At 38.8% G+C, this 25,446-nt stretch overlaps 5 protein-coding genes across 5 annotated transcripts; 3 read left to right on the forward strand and 2 right to left on the reverse strand.

Annotated features, from left to right (window-relative positions):
* Positions 1 to 39: 39 nt before the first annotated feature.
* LOC121896856 (tripartite motif-containing protein 16-like) lies at positions 40 to 1,782 on the forward strand. The gene has a single exon (XM_042410897.1). It carries the CDS (start codon positions 69 to 71, stop codon positions 1,740 to 1,742), a length of 1,674 nt encoding a protein of 557 aa, XP_042266831.1. The 5' UTR covers positions 40 to 68; the 3' UTR covers positions 1,743 to 1,782.
* A 2,915-nt stretch (positions 1,783 to 4,697) lies between these two features.
* On the reverse strand, positions 4,698 to 5,881 carry LOC121897271 (Fanconi anemia core complex-associated protein 24-like; the record flags this gene model as incomplete). Its single annotated transcript, XM_042411664.1, has 3 exons — positions 4,698 to 5,100; positions 5,498 to 5,653; positions 5,735 to 5,881. Coding segments are annotated over 3 exons (555 nt in total), but the record flags the coding sequence as incomplete, so codon positions are not given.
* Positions 5,882 to 7,681: 1,800 nt separating this feature from the next.
* Positions 7,682 to 9,351, forward strand: LOC121896858 (tripartite motif-containing protein 16-like). Its single transcript, XM_042410899.1, has one exon. It carries the CDS (start codon positions 7,687 to 7,689, stop codon positions 9,349 to 9,351), a length of 1,665 nt encoding a protein of 554 aa, XP_042266833.1. The 5' UTR covers positions 7,682 to 7,686.
* Positions 9,352 to 11,918: 2,567 nt separating this feature from the next.
* On the reverse strand, positions 11,919 to 13,493 carry LOC121896859 (Fanconi anemia core complex-associated protein 24-like; the record flags this gene model as incomplete). The annotated part of the gene is made up of 3 exons (XM_042410900.1): positions 11,919 to 12,712; positions 13,110 to 13,265; positions 13,347 to 13,493. Coding segments are annotated over 3 exons (555 nt in total), but the record flags the coding sequence as incomplete, so codon positions are not given.
* A 1,635-nt stretch (positions 13,494 to 15,128) lies between these two features.
* On the forward strand, positions 15,129 to 25,107 carry LOC121897272. Its single transcript, XM_042411665.1, has 5 exons — positions 15,129 to 16,950; positions 19,921 to 19,985; positions 20,068 to 20,339; positions 21,224 to 21,369; positions 23,349 to 25,107. The coding sequence occupies exons 1-5, from the start codon at positions 15,292 to 15,294 to the stop codon at positions 25,053 to 25,055; spliced, it is 3,849 nt and encodes a 1,282-aa protein (XP_042267599.1). The 5' UTR covers positions 15,129 to 15,291; the 3' UTR covers positions 25,056 to 25,107.
* Positions 25,108 to 25,446: the final 339 nt, after the last annotated feature.

A 25,446-nucleotide genomic window follows, 5' to 3' on the forward strand; every position in this document is an offset into this window, starting at 1 on the left:
TCGCAGCTCAAACTTGTTTCATTTCTCAGGAAGTGAAACTAAGACAGTCGTTACCACTGAGAGCTGAAATGGCGCAGAAAGATCAGCTGGACCGAGAAATCTTCTCTTGTTCCATCTGTCTGGATCTACTGAAGGATCCGGTGGCTATTCCCTGTGGACACAGCTACTGCATGAGCTGTATTAAAGGCTTCTGGGATGAAGAGGATCAGAGGAAGATCTACAGCTGCCCTCAGTGCAGACAGGCCTTCACACCGAGGCCTGTCCTGGTGAAAAACACCATGTTAGCAGCTTTAGTGGAGCAGCTGAAGAAGACTGGACTCCAAGCTGCTCCTGCTGATCACTGCTATGCTGGACCTGAAGATGTGGCCTGTGATGTCTGCACTGGGAGGAAGCTGAAAGCCCTCAAGTCCTGTCTGGTGTGTCTGGCCTCTTACTGTGAGAAACACCTGCAGCCTCATTATGATGCAGCTCCACTAAAGAAACACAAGCTGGTCGACCCCTCGGAGAAGCTCCAGGAGAACATCTGCTCTCGTCATGATGAGGTGATGAAGATGTTCTGCCGTACTGATCAGCAGAGTATCTGTTATCTCTGCTCTGTGGATGAACATAAAGGCCACGACACAGTCTCAGCTGCAGCAGAAAGGACTGAGAGGCAGAGAGAGCTCGAGGTGAGTCGACAAAACATCCAGCAGAGAATCCAGGACAGAGAGAAAGATGTGAAGCTGCTTCAACAGGAGGTGGAGGCCGTCAATCGCTCTGCTGATAAAGCATTGGAGGACAGTGAGAAGATCTTCACTCAGCTGATCCGTCTCATCCAGAAAAGAAGCTCTGATGTGAAGCAGCAGATCAGATCCCAGCAGGAAACTGAAGTGAGTCGAGTCAAAGAGCTTCAGGAGAAGCTGGAGCAGGAGATCACTGAGCTGAAGAGGAAAGACGCTGAACTGAAGAAGCTCTCACACACAGAGGATCACAACCAGTTTCTACACAACTACCCCTCAGTGTCACAACTCAGTGCATCTACAGACTCATCCAGCATCAATATCCGTCCTCTGAGATACTTTGAGGATGTGACAGCAGCTGTGTCAGAGCTCAGAGATCAACTACAGGACATCCTGAGGGAGAAATGGACAAACATCTCACTGACAGTGACTGAAGTGGACGTTTTACTGTCAGAAGCAGAACCCAAGACCAGAGCTGGATTCTTAAAATATTCACATGAAATCACACTGGATCCAAACACAGCACACACATGGCTGTTATTATCTGAGGGGAACAGAAAAGTAACATACATGAGTCGACCACAGTCTTATTCTAATCACCCAGACAGATTCACTAAGTGGAGTCAGGTCCTGAGTAGAGAGAGTCTGACTGGACGTTGTTACTGGGAGGTGGAGTGGAGCGGGAGAGGAGTTTATGTAGCAGTCGCATACAAGAATATCAGCAGAGCAGGACACTCGAATGAATGTGGATTTGGATTTAATGACAAATCTTGGATGTTAGATTGTTACACTGACAGTTATACATTTTTGTTCAACAACATCAAAACTCACATCTCAGGTCCTGGTTCCTCCAGAGTAGGAGTGTACCTGGATCACACAGCAGGTATTCTGTCCTTCTACAGCGTCTCTGAAACCATGACTCTCCTCCACAGAGTCCAGACCACATTCACTCAGCCTCTCTATGCTGGACTTCGGCTTTGTTATAATTTTGGAGACACAGTTGAGTTGTGTAAACTCAAATAGACAGAAGTCATTTCAGACTTCATGTGTCAGATTCTGTTGTAATTCTTCATGTTTTTGTCTCCATTGTTTCTGAGAGCTCGTTGCTGTGGTGTTTCTGAACTGCACAGAGATCAGCTGTCAATCAAACTGGGATTGTCAACACTTATTTTCTTTTCATTTGTTGTTCTTTTAATGTTTTCAGTTTCTTTAAATGTGACTTTTTGCTGTGTGTTTTTATCCATGGAGGCTATCACTGCTCATGATGATGTTTTTAACCTTCACTGACGTTTCTTCAGATGAAAATGTGAACTTCTCTTTGTTCTAAATGTCAGTTTCATGTTTGTATTGATGTATTTGTGTGCTGTTGTTTCTCTTCCACTTCAGCGTCTTAAACAGAGAAAACAGCAGAACTTCCTTCATCATTGATATTTTGTTCTCATCACTTTGTAAGTTCATAAAGAAATGTACAATCAAACTGTAATTATCATGATAATAATCATTTATTATGTTCTTGTACATTCTGGGTTAAACTAACTGATTGTGTGGATGAAGTGAATCTGTACATGAAATCATTGAACAAGAGTCATTTAACAGACTTTGCTGATCAGATGTGTGAACAATCTGAAGCTTTACATAATCAATAAAGTTATTATTTCAACAGTGAGCAAAGTATTTTCTTCTGTCTTCATCTCAGGATCTCATTCAAAGCTTTGTGGAGAAAATGTGAAACTAAAATGAGAGTTTATTTGAGGCAGTTTTCCTCCTGAAACACCACAAAGTACAGAGTTCATGTTCAGAGCAGACAAACGTTTGTCAGTCAGTCTCTGTACTTTCAGCTTTCTTCACTAAAACATGTTAGTGCTTCCCAGGTGGAGCTAATTTTAACACCTTATGCTGTTGGATGGTGTAATCTATAACAATACATATATTATTGATATAATAGGTAATTAAAGCTGTCAAATAAATGTAGTGGAGTAGAAAGTACAATATTTCCCTCTGAAATGAGTGGAAGTATAAAGTAGCATCTAATGGAAATACTCAAGTAAAGTAAAAGTACCTCAAAATCTACTATATTGTGAATTCAGGCCTTCTAAACATGAAAACACGATAAATGTAGGTGTCAACTTTAGACTCAGGATAATCTTCTGATGCTTTAATAGACACTCTTCATGTCGGCATCAGTAACATCCTGTTTGCAGGTTTTATTCCTGTAAAATGTCAGTTTATCCTGCAGATAAATACAATGCCCTGCTGTGTGAGCAGCTTAAACAGATGATTTTCAGTTGAGCTGAATTAAAGACTGGAGCTGTTTCATACAGAAAATGTATACAGTCATATTCCACCAGGTGTGTTTGTCTCCTTTTAAACGAAACAATCTTATACATTAATATTTCTGAATGGAATTTGGTGTGTTTGATGTCTCCAGGTTAAAGAGGACGACACAGACTCTGGCTAATCAAATGTAATCAAATTTAACACTCTTGTATAGTTTTATTGTAAGTTTTGCCTTTGACATCATTTTTATTTTTGTTTTCAATTTATTTATTTTTGATTCTTAGAAGATTTTGTTCAATTGTCGACACAAAGTTAATCCCATATAACACTGGTATTTATTTTGTACATGTTTGCATAAAAAGTGTTCTTAGATTTATGAAGTAGACATTAGGACAATTTGGCTAAATGTTTTTGATGTTGTTACACTAAAAGTCATTTATTCAATAAAATATGTACTTTAAAAAAAAAGTCCATCATATCTACACATATCTAAGTGACTTTACACCACAACCTGATTTTTCCCTTAAAATATAAGTCTGGTGATATTCTGAATTATTCTTATTGTCAACAAATCCCACGAAAAGGCCAAAACCAACAATGAATTGATCCCACTAACGATTATTTTGACTCAAATTAAAATATAAATGCAGTAACACAAACTGAGTTGGTGAGAGTTACAGTTCACACAAAGATTTTAAACAAAAAAATGGTTTTAATTATTTCTATAGCTTTTGGATTAAAGGAAAATCAAATTGAATCAACTGGTTGTCCTCCTTTGTTTAAGAAATTCAACTTTTTATCTGTAAATTTGCTTTTATACATATGAAATTTATTATATTAAAAGATTTGTAATCAATTTAGAGTTACCTTCTAGTATTCCAAACAGTTCATGTTCCCAGAATAATATGAAATGTTCATCAATATGACTGTTGATAAAGATAAAAACCTAAAAATACTGGTATTGATTTTGTGCACAAAAAAATGTTTTTATATTTAAAAAGCCTGGTCATTAGTGTTTGGAGCCGGTTCTAAATAAACTACAATCATCACTCTGTTCATGATGAAGGAACATGTCAACCAGTGCAGCGCTGTGGTTCACTGATGTGTTTTTAATAGTTTCTGGACAATAACGGAGGTCTACGACACAGAGGAATCAGATATATCAGGCTTTGGATACACACACAATACTTGTTAGTAGATCAGTTCATTGTTGGTTTGGATCCAAACATGAGATTTGTTGACAATAAGAAAAATATAGAAAATCACAGCCTGATCCTTTAATCAGAACTAATAAGAAAACAAGAAAGTGGACAGACCTCTAATATAGATTTATTGTGCCAATCAGTCCACATATCAACAAACCACTGACTCACCGTCACTGCTTTATCTTTAATCACATATACAGTCAGAAGTTTGGACACAGCTTCCATTCTCCTGAATGAGGAAATGTGTCCAAACCTTTGACTGGTACTGAATATGGACATCATCCCTAAATAAAGTAAAATAATATATTTTATTTTAAACCACAAAATATGTAAAACATCTGCTGACTTCAAAACATACGTCAGTTTCACAAAGTGACATCAACAGTAAATAAATATTTCTTAAAGTTTGTACACTTATAACAGGACAAATATTGATTTTCAACATTGTAATCTTTCAAGTAAATAATGCTCATCAGTGCTCCTGATAAAGTTTTTGGTGGTGTCCCAGCAGTCATTTAAATCTAAAGCTCCTCACATCCTGTGCAGCAGACACGGCGACCAGGGAGCATGTTTCAGGTGACCAGTATCATTAGATCCAAACCTCTCTGGTTAAATAAAGACCCAGACTGGATCCATGCGGAGCGCCTTCAGGTTCCAGCAGCTGTGGCTTTGTGGAAGAAGCTGTGGATTTGCTGAGCGGCAGCCTGACCCACGATGGGCTCCAGCTCGGCGGGGGAGGCGTTACAGAGCTGCTGGATGCTGGGGAAATGCTGCAGCAGGGCCAGAGCTTTGACCCTGCCCACCCCCGGGACCTGCTGCACCAGGGCCAGGACCAGGGGGTCCAACAGCCGAGACGCACTCCTCCGCCTGAAAGGGTTCTCCCTGCTCTCCCCATGGACCTGCAGAGGATCAGAGCAGCATCAGACAGCTGTAGGTTCGGCTCCTTAGATACATGTTTACCCCTCTGACACCAAAGATCTGTGTTTGACTCTTTTATACAAAAACAAATAGAGACTAAATGAGTCTCCGGCTACATAAAGGAGCAATCATTGTGTAACCTATAACCATAAATAATATTTATGAGATCTCACAAAAGTTTTCCCTTGGGTCAATGTGTTCTTGGGTTTACTTGGTCACCATGGAAACAACAACAATGGAGCAGACACATGCATGGGAGCGGTTCATAGTTTTATGTCAAACTACAGCCTTAAAATGAAGACTGATGAGTTGAATCTCCCTCTGACACTATCAGCAAATTAAAGTCATATTTATTGCAGGTGTAAAATATTGTTTTACCATCTGAGTGATGAGCTGTGAGGCTTCAGTCTGCCCGCTGACCGGCAGGAGAGTCAGGCCGAGGTCAAACACCACAAACTTCTGGACAGCAGAGAAGTACTGCTCACTGAGTCTGGTGTTCTCCACCAGCACCAGCTGCTGGAAGCTGCTGCTGGCCTTCAAATCAGGAGGGACGGTGGTTCATATCAGATACATCACAACACGTCATCTTTTTAGCAAAAAATTCATTAAACTCACATTTCTGTAGCGAACCAGTTTCCTCTTGTAGCCGTTTCCTGCTATGATGTCACACTCCGACACGTACAGGATGCAGCTTTTGTTGGGCAGGTGGAAATCTGCCACACCGAGCTCATTCTCAAAGAGGATTTTCACACCTCCACCTACAGCACAAGATTAATTAGTTCTTCATGAGCAAAGCAAGATTAAAAAAAAGACATGGCATGCTATAAACTGCAAAAAGAAACATCAAATAATGTAAAATACATGATGCAACCAAAAAATAAAGAGTTATTATATCAATTTTAAATGTTAGTTATGAACGTTAGTAAGTCTGGTTAACTACACACATGTAACAAAGGTGTAGGGCTGCAACTAACAATTATTTTTATTATCAATTCATCTACAGACTATTTTCTCAATTAATCGTTTGGTCAACAAAACATCAGAAAATAGAAAAAGCCTATTATAATATATTAAAGCCCAAGTGGACATATTCAAATAGCTTGTTTTGTAATAGCAACAGTCCAAAAGACAAATATATTAAGTTTTAGATCAAACAGCAATAAGGAAACCAGCAGATATTCACATTTGTGAATCAGATTAATTTTCTGTTGACTAATCAATAAAAGGACAAATTTTATCAGCTGTAAAAAACTGCATGGAACATAAAATTCAATTTTAGGTAATGCTGAAAAGAAAATTCACTCAACACAACAGATAAATGAGATATGGTCAAATTTTTATTTTATTTAAAAATGTTTCTAAATCTGGTGTTTCAATTTCAAGTTGGAAACACACTTTTACATAAACCTGTAGAATAGGACTCCAACTAACGATTATTTTCATTATCGATTAATCTGTTGATTTCTCCTTTGATCAATTAGTTGTTTGGTCCATAAAATGTCAGAAAAATGTCTTGTTTTGTTCCGACCAACAGTTCACAACGCAAAGATATTCAGTTTACTGTCATAGAGGACTAAAGAAACCAGAAACTATTCACATTTAAGAAGCTGGAATCAGAGAATTTGGAAGTTTTCTTTTATTTTCTTAAAAAAACAATGACTCAAAATGATTGTTTCATTTCAATAAATGACCCGACTACACACTGCTTTTTGTGAGACGTTAAAAGCCAAAAAGGGTTGGAAACCACTGGTTTCATCTTTAACAATGTGTTGTATTTTAAAAGCTTGTTATATTATCCATTGTGTCAAATCTTCATCTGAAAAGTAACTAAAGCTGTCAAATAAATGTAGTGGAGTAGAAAGTACAATATTTCCCTCTGAAATGTAGTGGAGTGGAAGTATAAAGTAGCATCACATGGAAATACTCAAGTAAAGTACAAGTACCTCAAAATTATACTTGAATAAATGTACCACTGATTATTAGTATTGTGTTAAGATTTTTGTTTTAACTAAACTAAATGAGCAATATTTGATTTAAACATATTCTGCAGGCTGCAGCTGTTTTTATTGCTCCTTTACGTCAGTTCTGTTCTTTCAGTAATTAACAGATTTAATCGTCTATTTGTGTCTTATTCTGTGACAGACAGACGCTGCTGTAGTTCTATAATCAAATGATAAAACATTGGAGCTGTTATCAGGTGTTTTCCTTGCAGCGATCAATATGTAGAAATTATTAAGTAACAGGTTAAACTGGAGCCACGTTAGCCAAATGAAAAGCAGCCAGTATCCCTTTGAAACTGCTCCTCTACCTGGAATGAATCAGCGCTTGATAAGCCCTCCCTCTTCTTCCTGCTCTCAAACACAACAAGCTCCACTCTGTGCTCATATTTCCTTGTTCCCTCCCCTTCAGATCTACAGTTTGAAGATGAGTGTAACCAACATGTAATGTAGCACAAGAGCTGTCAGGCTCCATTTCCTGCAGAGACACATGTTGTTCAGATCAAAGTTCAAACTTGTTTCATTTCTCAGAAAGTGAACCTCAGACAGTCGTTACCACTGAGAGCTGAAATGGCACAGAAAGGAGATCAGCTGGACCGAGAAACCTTCTCTTGTTCCATCTGTCTGGATCTACTGAAGGATCCGGTGGCTATTCCCTGTGGACACAGCTACTGCATGAGCTGTATTAAAGGCTTCTGGGATGAAGAGGATCAGAGGAAGATCTACAGCTGCCCTCAGTGCAGACAGGCCTTCACACCGAGGCCTGTCCTGGTGAAAAACACCATGTTAGCAGCTTTAGTGGAGCAGCTGAAGAAGACTGGACTCCAAGCAGCTCCTGCTGATCACTGCTATGCTGGACCTGAAGATGTGGCCTGTGATGTCTGCACTGGGAGGAAGCTGAAAGCCCTCAAGTCCTGTCTGGTGTGTCTGGCCTCTTACTGTGAGAAACACCTCCAGCCTCATTTTGAATCAACCACATTTAAAAAACACAAGCTGGTCGACCCCTCCAAGAAGCTCCAGGAGAATATCTGCTCTCGTCATGATGAGGTGATGAAGATGTTCTGCCGTACTGATCAGCAGAGTATCTGTTATCTCTGCTCTGTGGATGAACATAAAGGCCACGACACGGTCTCAGCTGCAGCAGAAAGGACTGAGAGGCAGAGAGAGCTCGAGGTGAGTCGACAAAACATCCAGCAGAGAATCCAGGACAGAGAGAAAGATGTGAAGCTGCTTCAACAGGAGCTGAAGGCCGTCAATCGCTCTGCTGATAAAGCAGTGGAGGACAGTGAGAAGATCTTCACTGAGCTGATCCGTCTCATCCAGAAAAGAAGCTCTGATGTGAAGCAGCAGATCAGATCCCAGCAGGAAACTGAAGTGAGTCGAGTCAAAGAGCTTCAGGAGAAGCTGGAGCAGGAGATCACTGAGCTGAAGAGGAAAGATGCTGAACTGAAGCAGCTCTCACACACAGAGGATCACACCCAGTTTCTACACAACTACCCCTCACTGTCACAACTCAGTGCATCTACAGACTCATCCAGCATCAATATCCGTCCTCTGAGATACTTTGAGGATGTGACAGCAGCTGTGTCAGAGCTCAGAGATCAACTACAGGACATCCTGAGAGAGAAATGGACAAACATCTCACTGACAGTGACTGAAGTGGACGTTTTACTGTCAGAAGCAGAACCCAAGACCAGAGCTGGATTCTTAAAATATTCACATGAAATCACACTGGATCCAAACACAGCAAACACATGGCTGTTATTGTCTGAGGGGAACAGAAAAGTAACATGCATGAGTCAACAACAGTCTTCTAATCACCCAGACAGATTCACTGGATGGTGGCATCAGGTCCTGAGTAGAGAGAGTCTGACTGGACGTTGTTACTGGGAGGTGGAGTGGAGAGGGGATGGAGTTTGTGTAGCAGTCGCATACAAGAATATCAGCAGAGCAGGAAACTCGAAGGAATGTCGATTTGGATTTAATGACAAATCTTGGATGTTAGATTGTGACAGTTATACATTTTGGTTCAACAGCATCCAAACTCACGTCTCAGGTCCTGGTTCCTCCAGAGTAGGAGTGTACCTGGATCACACAGCAGGTATTCTGTCCTTCTACAGCGTCTCTGAAACCATGACTCTCCTCCACAGAGTCCAGACCACATTCACTCAGCCTCTCTATGCTGGACTACATCTTTATTATGGAGACACAGTTGAGTTGTGTAAACTCAAATAGACAGAAGTCATTTCAGACTTCATGTGTCAGATTCTGTTGTAATTCTTCATGTTTTTGTCTCCATTGTTTCTGAGAGCTCGTTGCTGTGGTGTTTCTGAACTGCACAGAGATCAGCTGTCAATCAAACTGGGATTGTCAACACTTATTTTCTTTTCATTTGTTGTTCTTTTAATGTTTTCAGTTTCTTTAAATGTGACTTTTTCCTGTGTGTTTTTATCCATGGAGGCTATCACTGCTCATGACGATGTTTTTAACCTTCACTGACGTTTCTTCAGATGAAAATGTGAACTTCTCTTTGTTCTAAATGTTAGTTTCATGTTTGTATTGATGTATTTGTGTGCTGTTGTTTCTCTTCCACTTCAGCGTCTTAAACAGAGAAAACAGCAGAACTTCCTTCATCATTGATATTTTGTTCTCATCACTTTGTAAATTCATAAAGAAATGTACAATCAAACTGTAATTATCATGATAATAATCATTTATTATGTTGTTGTACATTCTGGGTTAAACTAACTGATTGTGTGGATGAAGTGAATCTGTACATGAAATCATTGAACAAGAGTCATTTAACAGACTTTACTGATCAGATGTGTGAACAATCTGAAGCTTTACATAATCAATAAAGTTATTATTTCAACAGTGAGCAAAGTGTTTTCTTCTGTCTTCATCTCAGGATCTCATTCAAAGCTTTGTGGAGAAAATGTGAAACTAAAATGAGAGTTTATTTGAGGCAGTTTTCCTCCTGAAACACCACAAAGTACAGAGTTCATGTTCAGAGCAGACAAACGTTTGTCAGTCAGTCTCTGTACTTTCAGCTTTCTTCACTAAAACATGTTAGTGCTTCCCAGGTGGAGCTAATTTTAACACCTTATACTGTTGGATGGTGTAATCTATAACAATACATATATTATTGATATAATAGATAATTAAAGTTGTCAAATAAATGTAGTGGAGTAGAAAGTACAATATTTCCCTCTGAAATGAGTGGAAGTATAAAGTAGCATCTAATGGAAATACTCAAGTAAAGTAAAAGTACCTCAAAATCTACTATATTGTGAATTCAGGCCTTCTAAACGTGAAAACACGATAAATGTAGGTGTCAACTTTAGACTCAGGATAATCTTCTGATGCTTTAATAGACACTCTTCATGTTGGCATCAGTAACATCCTGTTTGCAGGTTTTATTCCTGTAAAATGTCAGTTTATCCTGCAGATAAATACAATGCCCTGCTGTGTGAGCAGCATAAACAGATGATTTTCAGTTGAGCCGAATTAAAGACTGAAGCTGTTTCATACAGAAAATGTATACAGTCATATTCCACCAGGTGTGTTTGTCTCCTTTTAAATGAAACAATCTTATATATTAATATTTCTGAATGGAATTTGGTGCGTTTGATGTCTCCAGGTTAAAGAGGACGACACAGACTCTGGCTAATCAAATGTAATCAAATTTAACACTCTTGTATAGTTTTATTGTAAGTTTTGCCTTTGACATCATTTTTATTTTTGGTTTCAATTTATTTATTTTTGATTCTTGGAAGATTTTGTTCAATTTTCGACACAAAGTTAATCCCATATAACACTGGTATTTATTTTGTACATGTTTGCATAAACAGTGTTCTTAGATTTATGAAGTAGACATTAGGACAATTTGGCTAAATGTTTTTGATGTTGTTACACTAAAAGTCATTTATTCAATAAAATATGTACTTTAAAAAAAAAGTCCATCATATCTACACATATCTAAGTGACTTTACACAACAACCTGATTTTTCCCTTAAAATATAAGTCTGGTGATATTCTGAATTATTCTCATTGTTAACAAATCCCACGAAAAGGCCAAAACCAACAATGAATTGATCCCACTAACGATTATTTTGACTCAAATTAAAATATAAATGCAGTAACACAAACTGAGTTGGTGAGAGTTACAGTTCACACAAAGATTGTAAACAAAAAAATGGTTTTAATTATTTCTATAGCTTTTGGATTAAAGGAAAATCAAATTGAATCAACTGGTTGTCCTCCTGTGTTTAAGAAATTCAACTTTTTATCTGTAAATGTGCTTTTATACATATGAAATTTATTATATTAAAAGATTTGTAATCAATTTAGAGTTACCTTCTAGTATTCCAAACAGTTCATGTTCCCAGAATAATATGAAATGTTCATCAATATGACTGTTGATAAAGATAAAAACCTAAAAATACTGGTATTGATTTTGTGCACAAAAAAGTGTTTTTATATTTAAAAAGCCTGGTCATTAGTGTTTGGAGCCGGTTCTAAATAAACTACAATCATCACTCTGTTCATGATGAAGGAACATGTCAACCAGTGCAGCGCTGTGGTTCACTGATGTGTTTTTAATAGTTTCTGGACAACAACGAAGGTCTACGACACAGAGGAATCAGATATATCAGGCTTTGGATACACACATAATACTTGTTAGTAGATCAGTTCATTGTTGGTTTGGATCCAAACATGAGATTAGTTGACAATAAGAAAAATATAGAAAATCACAGCCTGATCCTTTAATCAGAACTAATAAGAAAACAAGAAAGTGGACAGACCTCTAATATAGATTTATTGTGCCAATCAGTCCACATATCAACAAACCACTGACTCCCCGTCACTGCTTTATCTTTAATCACATATACAGTCAGAAGTTTGGACACAGCTTCCATTCTCCTGAATGAGGAAATGTGTCCAAACCTTTGACTGGTACTGAATATGGACATCATCCCTAAATAAAGTAAAATATTTTATTTTAAAGCACAAAATATGTAAAACATCTGCTGACTTCATAACATACGTCAGTTTCACAAAGTGACATCAACAGTAAATAAATATTTCTTAAAGTTTGTACACTTATAACAGGACAAATATTGATTTTCAACATTGTAATCTTTCAAGTAAATAATGCTCATGTGAGACAAAGTGCTTCTGATAAAGTTTTTGGTGGTGTCCCAGCAGTCATTTAAATCTAAAGCTCCTCACATCCTGTGCAGCAGACACGGCGACCAGGGAGCATGTTTCAGGTGACCAGTATCATTAGATCCAAACCTCTCTGGTTAAATAAAGACCCAGACTGGATCCATGCGGAGCGCCTTCAGGTTCCAGCAGCTGTGGCTTTGTGGAAGAAGCTGTGGATTTGCTGAGCAGCAGCCTGACCCACGATGGTCTCCAGCTCAGCGGGGGCGGCGTTACAGAGCTGCTGGATGCTGGGGAAATGCTGCAGCAGGGCCAGAGCTTTGACCCTGCCCACCCCCGGGACCTGCTGTACCAGGGCCAGGACCAGGGGGTCCGACAGCCGAGACGCACTCCTCCGCCTGAAAGGGTTCTCCCTGCTCTCCCCATGGACCTGCAGAGGATCAGAGCAGCATCAGACAGCTGTAGGTTCGGCTTCTTAGATCCATGTTTACCCCTCTGACACCAAAGATCTGTGTTTGACTCTTTTATACAAAAACAAATAGAGACTAAATGAGTCTCCGGCTACATAAACGAGCAATCATTGTGTAACCTATAACCATAAATAATATTTATGAGATCTCACAAAAGTTTTCACTTGGGTCAATGTGTTCTTGGGTTTACTTGGTCACCATGGAAACAACAACAATGGAGCAGACACATGCATGGGAGCGGTTCATAGTTTTATGTCAAACTACAGCCTTAAAATGAAGACTGATGAGTTGAATCTCCCTCTGACACTATCAGCAAATTAAAGTCATATTTAGTGCAGGTGTAAAATATTGTTTTACCATCTGAGTGATGAGCTGTGAGGCTTCAGTCTGCCCGCTGACCGGCAGGAGAGTCAGGCCGAGGTCAAACACCACAAACTTCTGGACAGCAGAGAAGTACTGCTCACTGAGTCTGGTGTTCTCCACCAGCACCAGCTGCTGGAAGCTGCTGCTGGCCTTCAAATCAGGAGGGACGGTGGTTCATATCAGATACATCACAACACGTCATCTTTTTAGCAAAAAATTCATTAAACTCACATTTCTGTAGCGAACCAGTTTCCTCTTGTAGCCGTTTCCTGCTATGATGTCGCACTCCGACACGTACAGGATGCAGCTTTTGTTGGGCAGGTGGAAATCTGCCACACCGAGCTCATTCTCAAAGAGGATTTTCACACCTCCACCTACAGCACAAGATTAATTCGTTCTTCATGAGCAAAGCAAGATAAAAAAAAAAAAGACATGGCACGCTATAAACTGCAAAAAGAAACATCAAATAACGTAAAATACATGATGCAACCAAAAAATAAAGAGTTATTATATCAATTTTAAAAGTTAGTTATGAACGTTAGTAAGTCCGGTTAACTACACACATGTAACAAAGGTGTAGGGCTGCAACTAACAATTATTTTTATTATCAATTCATCTACAGACTATTTTCTCAATTAATCGTTTGGTCAACAAAACATCAGAAAATAGAAAAAGCCTATTATAATATATTAAAGCCCAAGTGGACATATTCAAATAGCTTGTTTTGTAATAGCAACAGTCCAAAAGACAAATATATTAAGTTTTAGATCAAACAGCAATAAGGAAACCAGCAGATATTCACATTTGTGAATCAGATTAATTTTCTGTTGACTAATCAATAAAAGGACAAATTTTATCAGCTGTAAAAAACTGCATGGAACATAAAATTCAATTTTAGGTAATGCTGAAAAGAAAATTCACTCAACACAACAGATAAATGAGATATGGTCAAATTTTTATTTAGTTTAAAAATGTTTCTAAATCTGGTGTTTCAATTTCAAGTTGGAATCACACTTTTACATAAACCTGTAGAATAGGACTCCAACTAACGATTATTTTCATTATCGATTAATCTGTTGATTTCTCCTTTGATCAATTAGTTGTTTGGTCCATAAAATGTCAGAAAAATGTCTTGTTTTGTTCCGACCAACAGTTCACAACGCAAAGATATTCAGTTTACTGTCATAGAGGACTAAAGAAACCAGAAACTATTCACATTTAAGAAGCTGGAATCAGAGAATTTGGAAGTTTTCTTTTATTTTCTTAAAAACTCAAAATGATTATCCTTTTCAATAAATGACCCGACTACACACTGCTTTTTGTGAGACGTTAAAAGCCAAAAGGGTTGGAAACCACTGGTTTCATCTTTAACAATGTGTTGTATTTTAAAAGCTTGTTATATTATCCATTGTGTCAAATCTTCATCTGAAAAGTAACTGAAGCTGTCAAATAAATGTAGTGGAGTAGAAAGTACAATATTTCCCTCTGAAATGTAGTGGAGTGGAAGTATAAAGTAGCATCACATGGAAATACTCAAGTAAAGTACAAGTACCTCAAAATTATACTTGAGTAAATGTACCACTGATTATTAGTATTGTGTTAAGATTTTTGTTTTAACTAAACTAAATGAGCAATATTTGATTTAAACATATTCTGCAGGCTGCAGCTGTTTTTATTGCTCCTTTACGTCAGTTCTGTTCTTTCAGTAATTAACAGATTTAATCGTCTATTTGTGTCTTATTCTGTGACAGACAGACGCTGCTGTAGATCTATAATCAAATGATAAAACATTGGAGCAGTTATCAGGTGTTTTCCTTCCAGCGATCAATATGTAGAAATTATTAAGTAACAGGTTAAACTGGAGCCACGTTATCCAAATGAAAAGCAGCCAGTATCCCTTTAAAACTGCTCGTCTACCTGGAATGAATCAACGCTTGATAAGCCCTCCCTCTTCTTCCTGATCTCAAACACAACAAGCTCCTCTCTGTACTCATATTTCCTTGTTCCCTCCCCTTCAGATCTACAGTTTGAAGATGGGTGTAACCAACATGTAATGTAGCACAAGAGCTGTCAGGCTCCATTTCCTGCAGAGACACATGTTGTTCAGATCGCAGCTCAAACTTGTTTCATTTCTCAGGAAGTGAAACTAAGACAGTCGTTGCCACTGAGAGCTGAAATGGCACAGAAAGGAGTTCAGCTGGACCGAGAAACCTTCTCTTGTTCCATCTGTCTGGATCTACTGAAGGATCCGGTGACTATTCCCTGTGGACACAGCTACTGCATGAGCTGTATTAAAGGCTTCTGGGATGAAGAGGATCAGAGGAAGATCTACAGCTGCCCTCAGTGCAGACAGACCTTCACACCGAGGCCTGTCCTGGTGAAAAACACCATGTTAGCAGCTTTAGTGGAGCAGCTGAAAAAGACTGGACTACAAGCTGCTCCTGCTGATCACTGCTATGCTGGACCTGAAGATGTGGCCTGTGATGTCTGCACTGGGAGGAAGCTGAAAGCCCACAAGTCCTGTCTGGTGTGTCTGACTTCTTACTGTGAGAAACACCTCCAGTTTCATTATGAATCACCTAGATTTAAAAAACACAAGCTGGTCGACCCCTCGGAGAAGCTCCAGGAGAACATCTGCTCTCGTCATGATGAGGTGATGAAGATGTTCTGTCGTACTGATCAGCAGAGTATCTGTTATCTCTGCTCTGTGGATGAACATAAAGGCCACGACACAGTCTCAGCTGCAGCAGAAAGGACTGAGAGGCAGAGAGAGCTCGAGGTGAGTCGACAAAACATCCAGCAGAGAATCCAGGACAGAGAGAAAGATGTGAAGCTGCTTAGACAGGAACTGAAGGCCGTCAATCGCTCTGCTGATAAAGCAGTGGAGGACAGTGAGAAGATCTTCACTGAGCTGATCTGTCTCATCCAGAAAAGAAGCTCTGATGTGAAGCAGCAGATCAGATCCCAGCAGGAAACTGAAGTGAGTCGAGTCAAAGAGCTTCAGGAGAAGCTGGAGCAGGAGATCACTGAGCTGAAGAGGAAAGATGCTGAACTGAAGCAGCTGTCACACACAGAGGATCACAACCAGTTTCTACACAACTACCCCTCACTGTCACAACTCAGTGCATCTACAGACTCATCCAGCATCAATATCCATCCTCTGAGATACTTTGAGGATGTGACAGCAGCTGTGTCAGAGCTCAGAGATCAACTACAGGACATCCTGAGGGAGAAATGGACAAACATCTCACTGACAGTGACTGAAGTGGACGTTTTACTGTCAGAACCAGAACCCAAGACCAGAGCTGGATTCTTAAAATATTCACGTGAAATCACACTGGATCCAAACACAGCAAACACACATCTGTTTTTGTCTGAGGAGAACAGAAAAGTATTCATGAGTCAACAACAGTCTTATTCTAGTCACCCAGACAGATTCACTGTATGCAGTCAGGTCCTGAGTAGAGAGAGTCTGACTGGACGTTGTTACTGGGAGGTGGAGTGGAGCGGGAGAGGAGTTCATGTAGCAGTCGCATACAAGAATATCAGCAGAGCAGGAGACTCAAAGGAATGTGGATTTGGATTTAATGACAAATCTTGGATGTTAAATTGTTTTGCTAACAGTTATATATTTTGGTTCAACAACATCTCAACTCGCGTCTCAGGTCCTCGGTCCTCCAGAGTAGGAGTGTACCTGGATCACAGAGCAGGTATTCTGTCCTTCTACAGCGTCTCTGAAACCATGACTCTCCTCCACAGAGTCCAGACCACATTCACTCAGCCTCTCTATGCTGGACTTCAGCTTTATTATTATGGAGGCACAGCTGAGTTGTGTAAACTCAAATAGACAGAAGTCATTTCAGACTTCATGTGTCAGATTCTGTTGTAATTCTTCATGTTTTTTGTCTCCATTGTTTATGAGAGCTCGTTGCTGTGGTGTTTCTGAACTGCACAGAGATCAGCTGTCAATCAAACTGGGATTGTCAACACTTATTTTCTTTTCATTTGTTGTTCTTTTAATGTTTTCAGTTTCTTTAAATGTGACTTTTTCCTGTGTGTTTTTATCCATGGAGGCTATCACTGCTCATGATGATGTTTTTAACCTTCACTGACGTTTCTTTAGATGAAAATGTGAACTTCTCTTTGTTCTAAATGTTAGTTTCATGTTTGTATTGATGTATTTGTGTGCTGTTGTTTCTCTTCCACTTCAGCGTCTTAAACAGAGAAAACAGCAGAACTTCCTTCATCATTGATATTTTGTTCTCATCACTTTGTAAATTCATAAAGAAATGTACAATCAAACTGTAATTATCATGATAATAATCATTTATTATGTTCTTGTACATTCTGGGTTAAACTAACTGATTGTGTGGATGAAGTGAATCTGTACATGAAATCATTGAACAAGAGTCATTTAACAGACTTTACTGATCAGATGTGTGAACAATCTGAAGCTTTACATAATCAATAAAGTTATTATTTCAACAGTGAGCAAAGTGTTTTCTTCTGTCTTCATCTCAGGATCTCATTCAAAGCTTGTGGAGAAAATGTGAAACTAAAATGAGAGTTTATTTGAGGCAGTTTTCCTCCTGAAACACCACAAAGTACAGAGTTCATGTTCAGAGCAGACAAACGTTTGTCAGTCAGTCTCTGTACTTTCAGCTTTCTTCACTAAAACATGTTAATGCTTCCCAGGTGGAGCTAATTTTAACACCTTATACTGTTGGATGGTGTAATCTATAACAATACATATATTATTGATATAATAGGTAATTAAAGCTGTCAAATAAATGTAGTGGAGTAGAAAGTACAATATTTCCCTCTGAAATGAGTGGAAGTATAAAGTAGCATCTAATGGAAATACTCAAGTAAAGTAAAAGTACCTCAAAATCTACTATATTGTGAATTCAGGCCTTCTAAACGTGAAAACACGATAAATGTAGGTGTCAACTTTAGACTCAGGATAATCTTCTGATGCTTTAATAGACACTCTTCATGTCAGCATCAGTAACATCCTGTTTGCAGGTTTTATTCCTGTAAAATGTCAGTTTATCCTGCAGATAAATACAATGCCCTGCTGTGTGAGCAGCTTAAACAGATGATTTTCAGTTGAGCTGAATTAAAGACTGGAGCTGTTTCATACAGAAAATGTATACAGTCATATTCCACCAGGTGTGTTTGTCTCCTTTTAAACGAAACAATCTTATATATTAATATTTCTGAATGGAATTTGGTGCGTTTGATGTCTCCAGGTTAAAGAGGACGACACAGACTCTGGCTAATCAAATGTAATCAAATTTAACACTCTTGTATAGTTTTATTGTAAGTTTTGCCTTTGACATCATTTTTATTTTTGTTTTCAATTTATTTATTTTTGATTCTTGGAAGATTTTGTTCAATTGTCGACACAAAGTTAATCCCATATAACACTGGTATTTATTTTGTACATGTTTGCATAAAAAGTGTTCTTAGATTTATGAAGTAGACATTAGGACAATTTGGCTAAATGTTTTTGATGTTGTTACACTAAAAGTCATTTATTCAATAAAATATGTACTGGCCATCATATCTACACATATCTGACTTTACACCACAACCTGATTTTTCCCTTAAAACATAAGTCTGGTGATATTCTGAATTATTCTTATTGTTAACAAATCCCACGAAAAGGCCAAAACCAACAATGAATTGATCCCACTAACGATTATTTTGACTCAAATTAAAATATAAATGCAGTAACACAAACTGAGTTGGTGAGAGTTACAGTTCACACAAAGATTTTAAACAAAAAAATGGTTTTAATTATTTCTACAGCTTTTGGATTAAAGGAAAATCAAATTGAATCAACTGTTTGTCCTCCTTTGTTTAAGAAATTCAACTTTTTATCTGTAAATTTGCTTTTATACATATGAAATTTATTATATTAAAAGATTTGTAATCAATTTAGAGTTACCTTCTAGTATTCCAAACAGTTCATGTTCCCAGAATAATATGAAATGTTCATCAATATGACTGTTGATAAAGATAAAAACCTAAAAATACTGGTATTGATTTTGTGAAAAAAAAAAAGTTTTTATATTTAAAAAGCCTGGTCATTAGTGTTTGGAGCCGGTTCTAAATAAACTACAATCATCACTCTGTTCATGATGAAGGAACATGTGAACCAGTGCAGCGCTGTGGTTCACTGATGTGTTTATAATAGTTTCTGGACAACAACGGAGGTCTACGACACAGAGGAATCAGATATATCAGGCTTTGGATACACACACAATACTTGTTAGTAGATCAGTTCATTGTTGGTTTGGATCCAAACATGAGATTTGTTGACAATAAGAAAAATATAGAAAATCACAGCCTGATCCTTTAATCAGAACTAATAAGAAAACAAGAAAGGGGACAGACCTCTAATATAGATTTATTGTGCCAATCAGTCCACATATCAACAAACCACTGACTCCCCGTCACTGCTTTATCTTTAATCACATATACAGTCAGAAGTTTGGACACAGCTTCCATTCTCCTGAATGAGGAAATGTGTCCAAACCTTTGACTGGTACTGAATATGGACATCATCCCTAAATAAAGTAAAATATTCTATTTTAAACCACAAAATATGTAAAACATCTGCTTACTTCATAACATACATCAGTTTCACAAAGTGACATCAACAGTAAATAAATATTTCTTAAAGTTTGTACACTTATAACAGGACAAATATTGATTTTCAACATTGTAATCTTTCAAGTAAATAATGCTCATGTGAGACAAAGTGCTTCTGATAAAGTTTTTGGTGGTGTCCCAGCAGTCATTTAAATCTAAAGCTCCTCACATCCTGTGCAGCAGACACGGCGACCAGGGAGCATGTTTCAGGTGACCAGTATCATTAGATCCAAACCTTTCTGGTTAAATAAAGACCCAGACTGGATCCATGCGGAGCGCCTTCAGGTTCCAGCAGCTGTGGCTTTGTGGAAGAAGCTGTGGATTTGCTGAGCGGCAGCCTGACCCACGATGGGCTCCAGCTCGGCGGGGGCGGCGTTACAGAGCTGCTGGATGCTGGGGAAATGCTGCAGCAGGGCCAGAGCTTTGACCCTGCCCACCCCCGGGACCTGCTGTACCAGGGCCAGGACCAGGGGGTCCAACAGCCCAGACGCACTCCTCCGCCTGAAAGGGTTCTCCCTGCTCTCCACATGGACCTGCAGAGGATCAGAGCAGCATCAGACAGCTGTAGGTTCGGCTTCTTAGATACATGTTTACCCCTCTGACACCAAAGATCTGTTTTTGACTCTTTCATGCAAAAACAAATAGAGACTAAATGAGTCTCCGGCTACATAAACGAGCAATCATTGTGTAACCTATAACCATAAATAATATTTATGAGATCTCACAAAAGTTTTCACTTGGGTCAATGTGTTCTTGGGTTTACTTGGTCACCATGGAAACAACAACAATGGAGCAGACACATGCATGGGAGCGGTTCATAGTTTTATGTCAAGCTGGGCCTCAATTACAAAGAAATTTTCTTTGATTTAGTTTATTATATGTTTTTTGTTACATCACAAAAGCTTTGTGAGATCCCGCTGAAGCAGATCTTTTTTTCCCCCTTTGAAAATATTTTCCTCTTTCTGCTTCCCAGGCGACATAAGTGCATTATTTTCACCATGATTCCTAATATTTTGCCCCCCCTCATGTATGTTAATGGGTTGGACAAAATATTAGGAACACCATCGTCACACACTACGACCTAAATAATAAACATAAAGGAGAATTATCACCTTTCTGACAATGTCAACAAAAACTGAAAGTGTAGAAGCTTCATAAAAGTAGAATTTATAGCAGAGCTGTTGTATTTTATTGTATTAGATTGCACAGGTGTTCCTAATAAAGTGCTCGGTGAGTGTACGTCAAACACAGAAAAACTACATTAGTAATGAGGAACGAGACATTGACTGAACATTGATAACAGGACGTTTCTTAACAACAAGCTACAGCCTTAAAATGAAGACTGATGAGTTGAATCTCCCTTTGACTGTATCAACAAATTAAAGTCATATTTATTGTAGGTGTAAAGTATTGTTTTACCATCTGAGTGATGAGCTGTGAGGCTTCAGTCTGCCCGCTGACCGGCAGGAGAGTCAGGCCGAGGTCAAACACCACAAACTTCTGGACAGCAGAGAAGTACTGCTCACTGAGTCTGGTGTTCTCCACCAGCACCAGCTGCTGGAAGCTGCTGCTGGCCTTCAAATCAGGAGGGACGGTGGTTCATATCAGATACATCACAACACGTCATCTTTTTAGCAAAAAATTCATTAAACTCACATTTCTGTAGCGAACCAGTTTCCTCTTGTAGCCGTTTCCTGCAATGATGTCGCACTCCGACACGTACAGGATGCAGCTTTTGTTGGGCAGGTGGAAATCTGTCACACCGAGCTCATTCTCAAAGAGGATTTTCACACCTCCACCTACAGCACAAGATTAATTAGTTCTTCATGAGCAAAGCAAGATAAAAAAAAAAAAGACATGGCATGCTATAAACTGCAAAAAGAAACATCAAATAATGTAAAATACATGATGCAACTAAAAAATAAAGAGTTATTATATCAATTTTAAATGTTAGTTATGAACGTTAGTAAGTCTGGTTAACTACACACATGTAACAAAGGTGTAGGGCTGCAACTAACAATTATTTTTATTATCAATTCATCTACAGACTATTTTCTCAATTAATCGTTTGGTCAACAAAACATCAGAAAATAGAAAAAGCCTATTATAATATATTAAAGCCCAAGTGGATATATTCAAATAGCTTGTTTTGTAATAGCAACAGTCCAAAAGACAAATATATTAAGTTTTAGATCAAACAGCAATAAGGAAACCAGCAGATATTCACATTTGTGAATCAGATTAATTTTCTGTTGACTAATCAATAAAAGGACAAATTTTATCAGCTGTAAAAAACTGCATGGAACATAAAATTCAATTTTAGGTAATGCTGAAAAGAAAATTCACTCAACACAACAGATAAATGAGATATGGCCAAATTTTTATTTTATTTAAAAATGTTTCGAAATCTGGTGTTTCAATTTCAAGTTGGAAACACACTTTTACATAAACCTGTAGAATAGGACTCCAACTAACGATTATTTTCATTATCGATTAATCTGTTAATCGATTAATCTGTTGATTTCTCCTTTGATCAATTAGTTGTTTGGTCCATAAAATGTCAGAAAAATGTCTTGTTTTGTTCCGACCAACAGTTCACAACGAAAAGATATTCAGTTTACTGTCATAGAGGACTAAAGAAACCAGAAACTATTCACATTTAAGAAGCTGGAATCAGAGAATTTGGAAGTTTTCTTTTATTTTCTTAAAAAAAACAATGACTCAAAATGATTATCCTTTTCAATAAATGACCCGACTACACACTGCTTTTTGTGAGACGTTAAAAGCCAAAACGGTTGGAAACCACTGGTTTCATCTTTAACAATGTGTTGTATTTTAAAAGCTTGTTATATTATCCATTGTGTCAAATCTTCATCTGAAAAGTAACTAAAGCTGTCAAATAAATGTAGTGGAGTAGAAAGTACAATATTTCCCTCTGAAATGTAGAAAGTAGCATCACATGGAAATACTCAAGTAAAGTACAAGTACCTCAAAATTATACTTGAGTAAATGTACCACTGATTATTAGTATTGTGTTAAGATTTTTGTTTTACCTAAACTAAATGAGCAATATTTGATTTAAACATATTCTGCAGGCTGCAGCTGTTTTTATTGCTCCTTTACGTCAGTTCTGTTCTTTCAGTAATTAACAGATTTAATTGTCTATTTGTGTCTTATTCTGTGACAGACAGACGCTGCTGTAGATCTATAATCAAATAATAAAACATTGGAGCTGTTATCAGGTGCTTTCCTTGCAGCGATCAATATGTAGAAATTATTAATTAACAGGTTACACTGGAGCCACGTTAGCCAAATGAAAAGCAGCCAGTATCCCTTTAAAACTGCTCCTCTACCTGAAATGAATCAACGCTTGATAATCCCTCCCTCTTCTTCCTGATCTCAAACACAACAAGCTCCACTCTGTGCTCATATTTCCTTGTTCCCTCCCCTTCAGATCTACAGTTTGAAGATGGGTGTAACCAACATGTCATGTAGCACAAGAGCTGTCAGGCTCCATTTCCTGCAGAAACACGTGTTGTTCAGATCGCAGCTCAAACTTGTTTCATTTCTCAGGAAGTGAAACTAAGACAGTCGTTACCACTGAGAGCTGAAATGGCGCAGAAAGATCAGCTGGACCGAGAAATCTTCTCTTGTTCCATCTGTCTGGATCTACTGAAGGATCCGGTGGCTATTCCCTGTGGACACAGCTACTGCATGAGCTGTATTAAAGGCTTCTGGGATGAAGAGGATCAGAGGAAGATCTACAGCTGCCCTCAGTGCAGACAGGCCTTCACACCGAGGCCTGTCCTGGTGAAAAACACCATGTTAGCAGCTTTAGTGGAGCAGCTGAAGAAGACTGGACTCCAAGCTGCTCCTGCTGATCACTGCTATGCTGGACCTGAAGATGTGGCCTGTGATGTCTGCACTGGGAGGAAGCTGAAAGCCCTCAAGTCCTGTCTGGTGTGTCTGGCCTCTTACTGTGAGAAACACCTGCAGCCTCATTATGATGCAGCTCCACTAAAGAAACACAAGCTGGTCGACCCCTCGGAGAAGCTCCAGGAGAACATCTGCTCTCGTCATGATGAGGTGATGAAGATGTTCTGCCGTACTGATCAGCAGAGTATCTGTTATCTCTGCTCTGTGGAGGAACATAAAGGCCACGACACAGTCTCAGCTGCAGCAGAAAGGACTGAGAGGCAGAGAGAGCTCGAGGTGAGTCGACAAAACATCCAGCAGAGAATCCAGGACAGAGAGAAAGATGTGAAGCTGCTTCAACAGGAGGTGGAGGCCGTCAATCGCTCTGCTGATAAAGCAGTGGAGGACAGTGAGAAGATCTTCACTCAGCTGATCCGTCTCATCCAGAAAAGAAGCTCTGATGTGAAGCAGCAGATCAGATCCCAGCAGGAAACTGAAGTGAGTCGAGTCAAAGAGCTTCAGGAGAAGCTGGAGCAGGAGATCACTGAGCTGAAGAGGAAAGATGCTGAACTGAAGCAGCTCTCACACACAGAGGATCACAACCAGTTTCTACACAACTACCCCTCACTGTCACAACTCAGTGCATCTACAGACTCATCCAGCATCAATATCCGTCCTCTGACATACTTTGAGGATGTGACAGCAGCTGTGTCAGAGCTCAGAGATCAACTACAGGACATCCTGAGGGAGAAATGGACAAACATCTCACTGGCAGTGACTGAAGTGGACGTTTTACTGTCAGAAGCAGAACCCAAGACCAGAGCTGGATTCTTAAAATATTCACATGAAATCACACTGGATCCAAACACAGCAAACACACATCTGTTATTATCTGAGGGGAACAGAAAAACAACATTCATGAGTCAACAACAGTCTTATTCTAGTCACCCAGACAGATTCACTGGATATCATCAGGTCCTGAGTAGAGAGAGTCTGACTGGACGTTGTTACTGGGAGGTGGAGTGGAGCGGGTCAGGAGTTTATGTAGCAGTCGCATACAAGAATATCAGCAGAGCAGGAAAGTCGAATGAATGTGGATTTGGATTTAATAACAAATCTTGGATGTTAGATTGTAACACTGACAGTTATGAATTTTGGTTCAACAACATCAAAACTCCCGTCTCAGGTCCTCGGTCCTCCAGAGTAGGAGTGTACCTGGATCACAGAGCAGGTATTCTGTCCTTCTACAGCGTCTCTGAAACCATGACTCTCCTCCACAGAGTCCAGACCACATTCACTCAGCCTCTCTATGCTGGATTACGTCTTTATTATGGAGGCACAGTTGAGTTGTGTAAAGTCAAATAGACAGAAGTCATTTCAGACTTCATGTGTCAGATTCTGTTGTAATTCTTCATGTTTTTATCTCCATTGTGTCTGAGAGCTCGTTGCTGTGGTGTTTCTGAACTGCACAGAGATCAGCTGACAATCAAACTGGGATTGTCAACACTTATTTTATTTTCATTTGTTCTTTTAATGTTTTCAGTTTCTTTAAATGTGACTTTTTCCTGTGTGTTTTATCCATGGAGGCTATCACTGCTCATGATGATGTTTTTAACCTTCACTGACGTTTCTTCAGATGAAAATGTGAACTTCTCTTTGTTCTAAATGTTAGTTTCATGTTTGTATTGATGTATTTGTGTGCTGTTGTTTCTCTTCCACTTCAGCGTCTTAAACAGAGAAAACAGCAGAACTTCCT

Source organism: Thunnus maccoyii, chromosome 5, assembly GCF_910596095.1.
Source record: "Thunnus maccoyii chromosome 5, fThuMac1.1, whole genome shotgun sequence".
Classification (NCBI taxonomy): domain Eukaryota; kingdom Metazoa; phylum Chordata; class Actinopteri; order Scombriformes; family Scombridae; genus Thunnus; species Thunnus maccoyii.

What these genes read in the sequence shown, in the direction of transcription:
- LOC121896858 (XM_042410899.1), top strand. Translation starts at nt 7,687, where the DNA reads ATGGCACAGAAAGGAGATCAGCTGGACCGAGAAACCTTCTCTTGTTCC.
- LOC121896856 (XM_042410897.1), top strand. Translation starts at nt 69, where the DNA reads ATGGCGCAGAAAGATCAGCTGGACCGAGAAATCTTCTCTTGTTCCATC.
- LOC121897272 (XM_042411665.1), top strand. Translation starts at nt 15,292, where the DNA reads ATGGCACAGAAAGGAGTTCAGCTGGACCGAGAAACCTTCTCTTGTTCC. An exon ending in GACCAGGGAGCATGTTTCAG is followed by an intron (nt 19,986 to 20,067) that starts GTGACCAGTATC and finishes TTCAGGTTCCAG; the next exon opens with CAGCTGTGGCTTTGTGGAAG. An exon ending in CAGAGCAGCATCAGACAGCT is followed by an intron (nt 20,340 to 21,223) that starts GTAGGTTCGGCT and finishes GTGAGGCTTCAG; the next exon opens with TCTGCCCGCTGACCGGCAGG.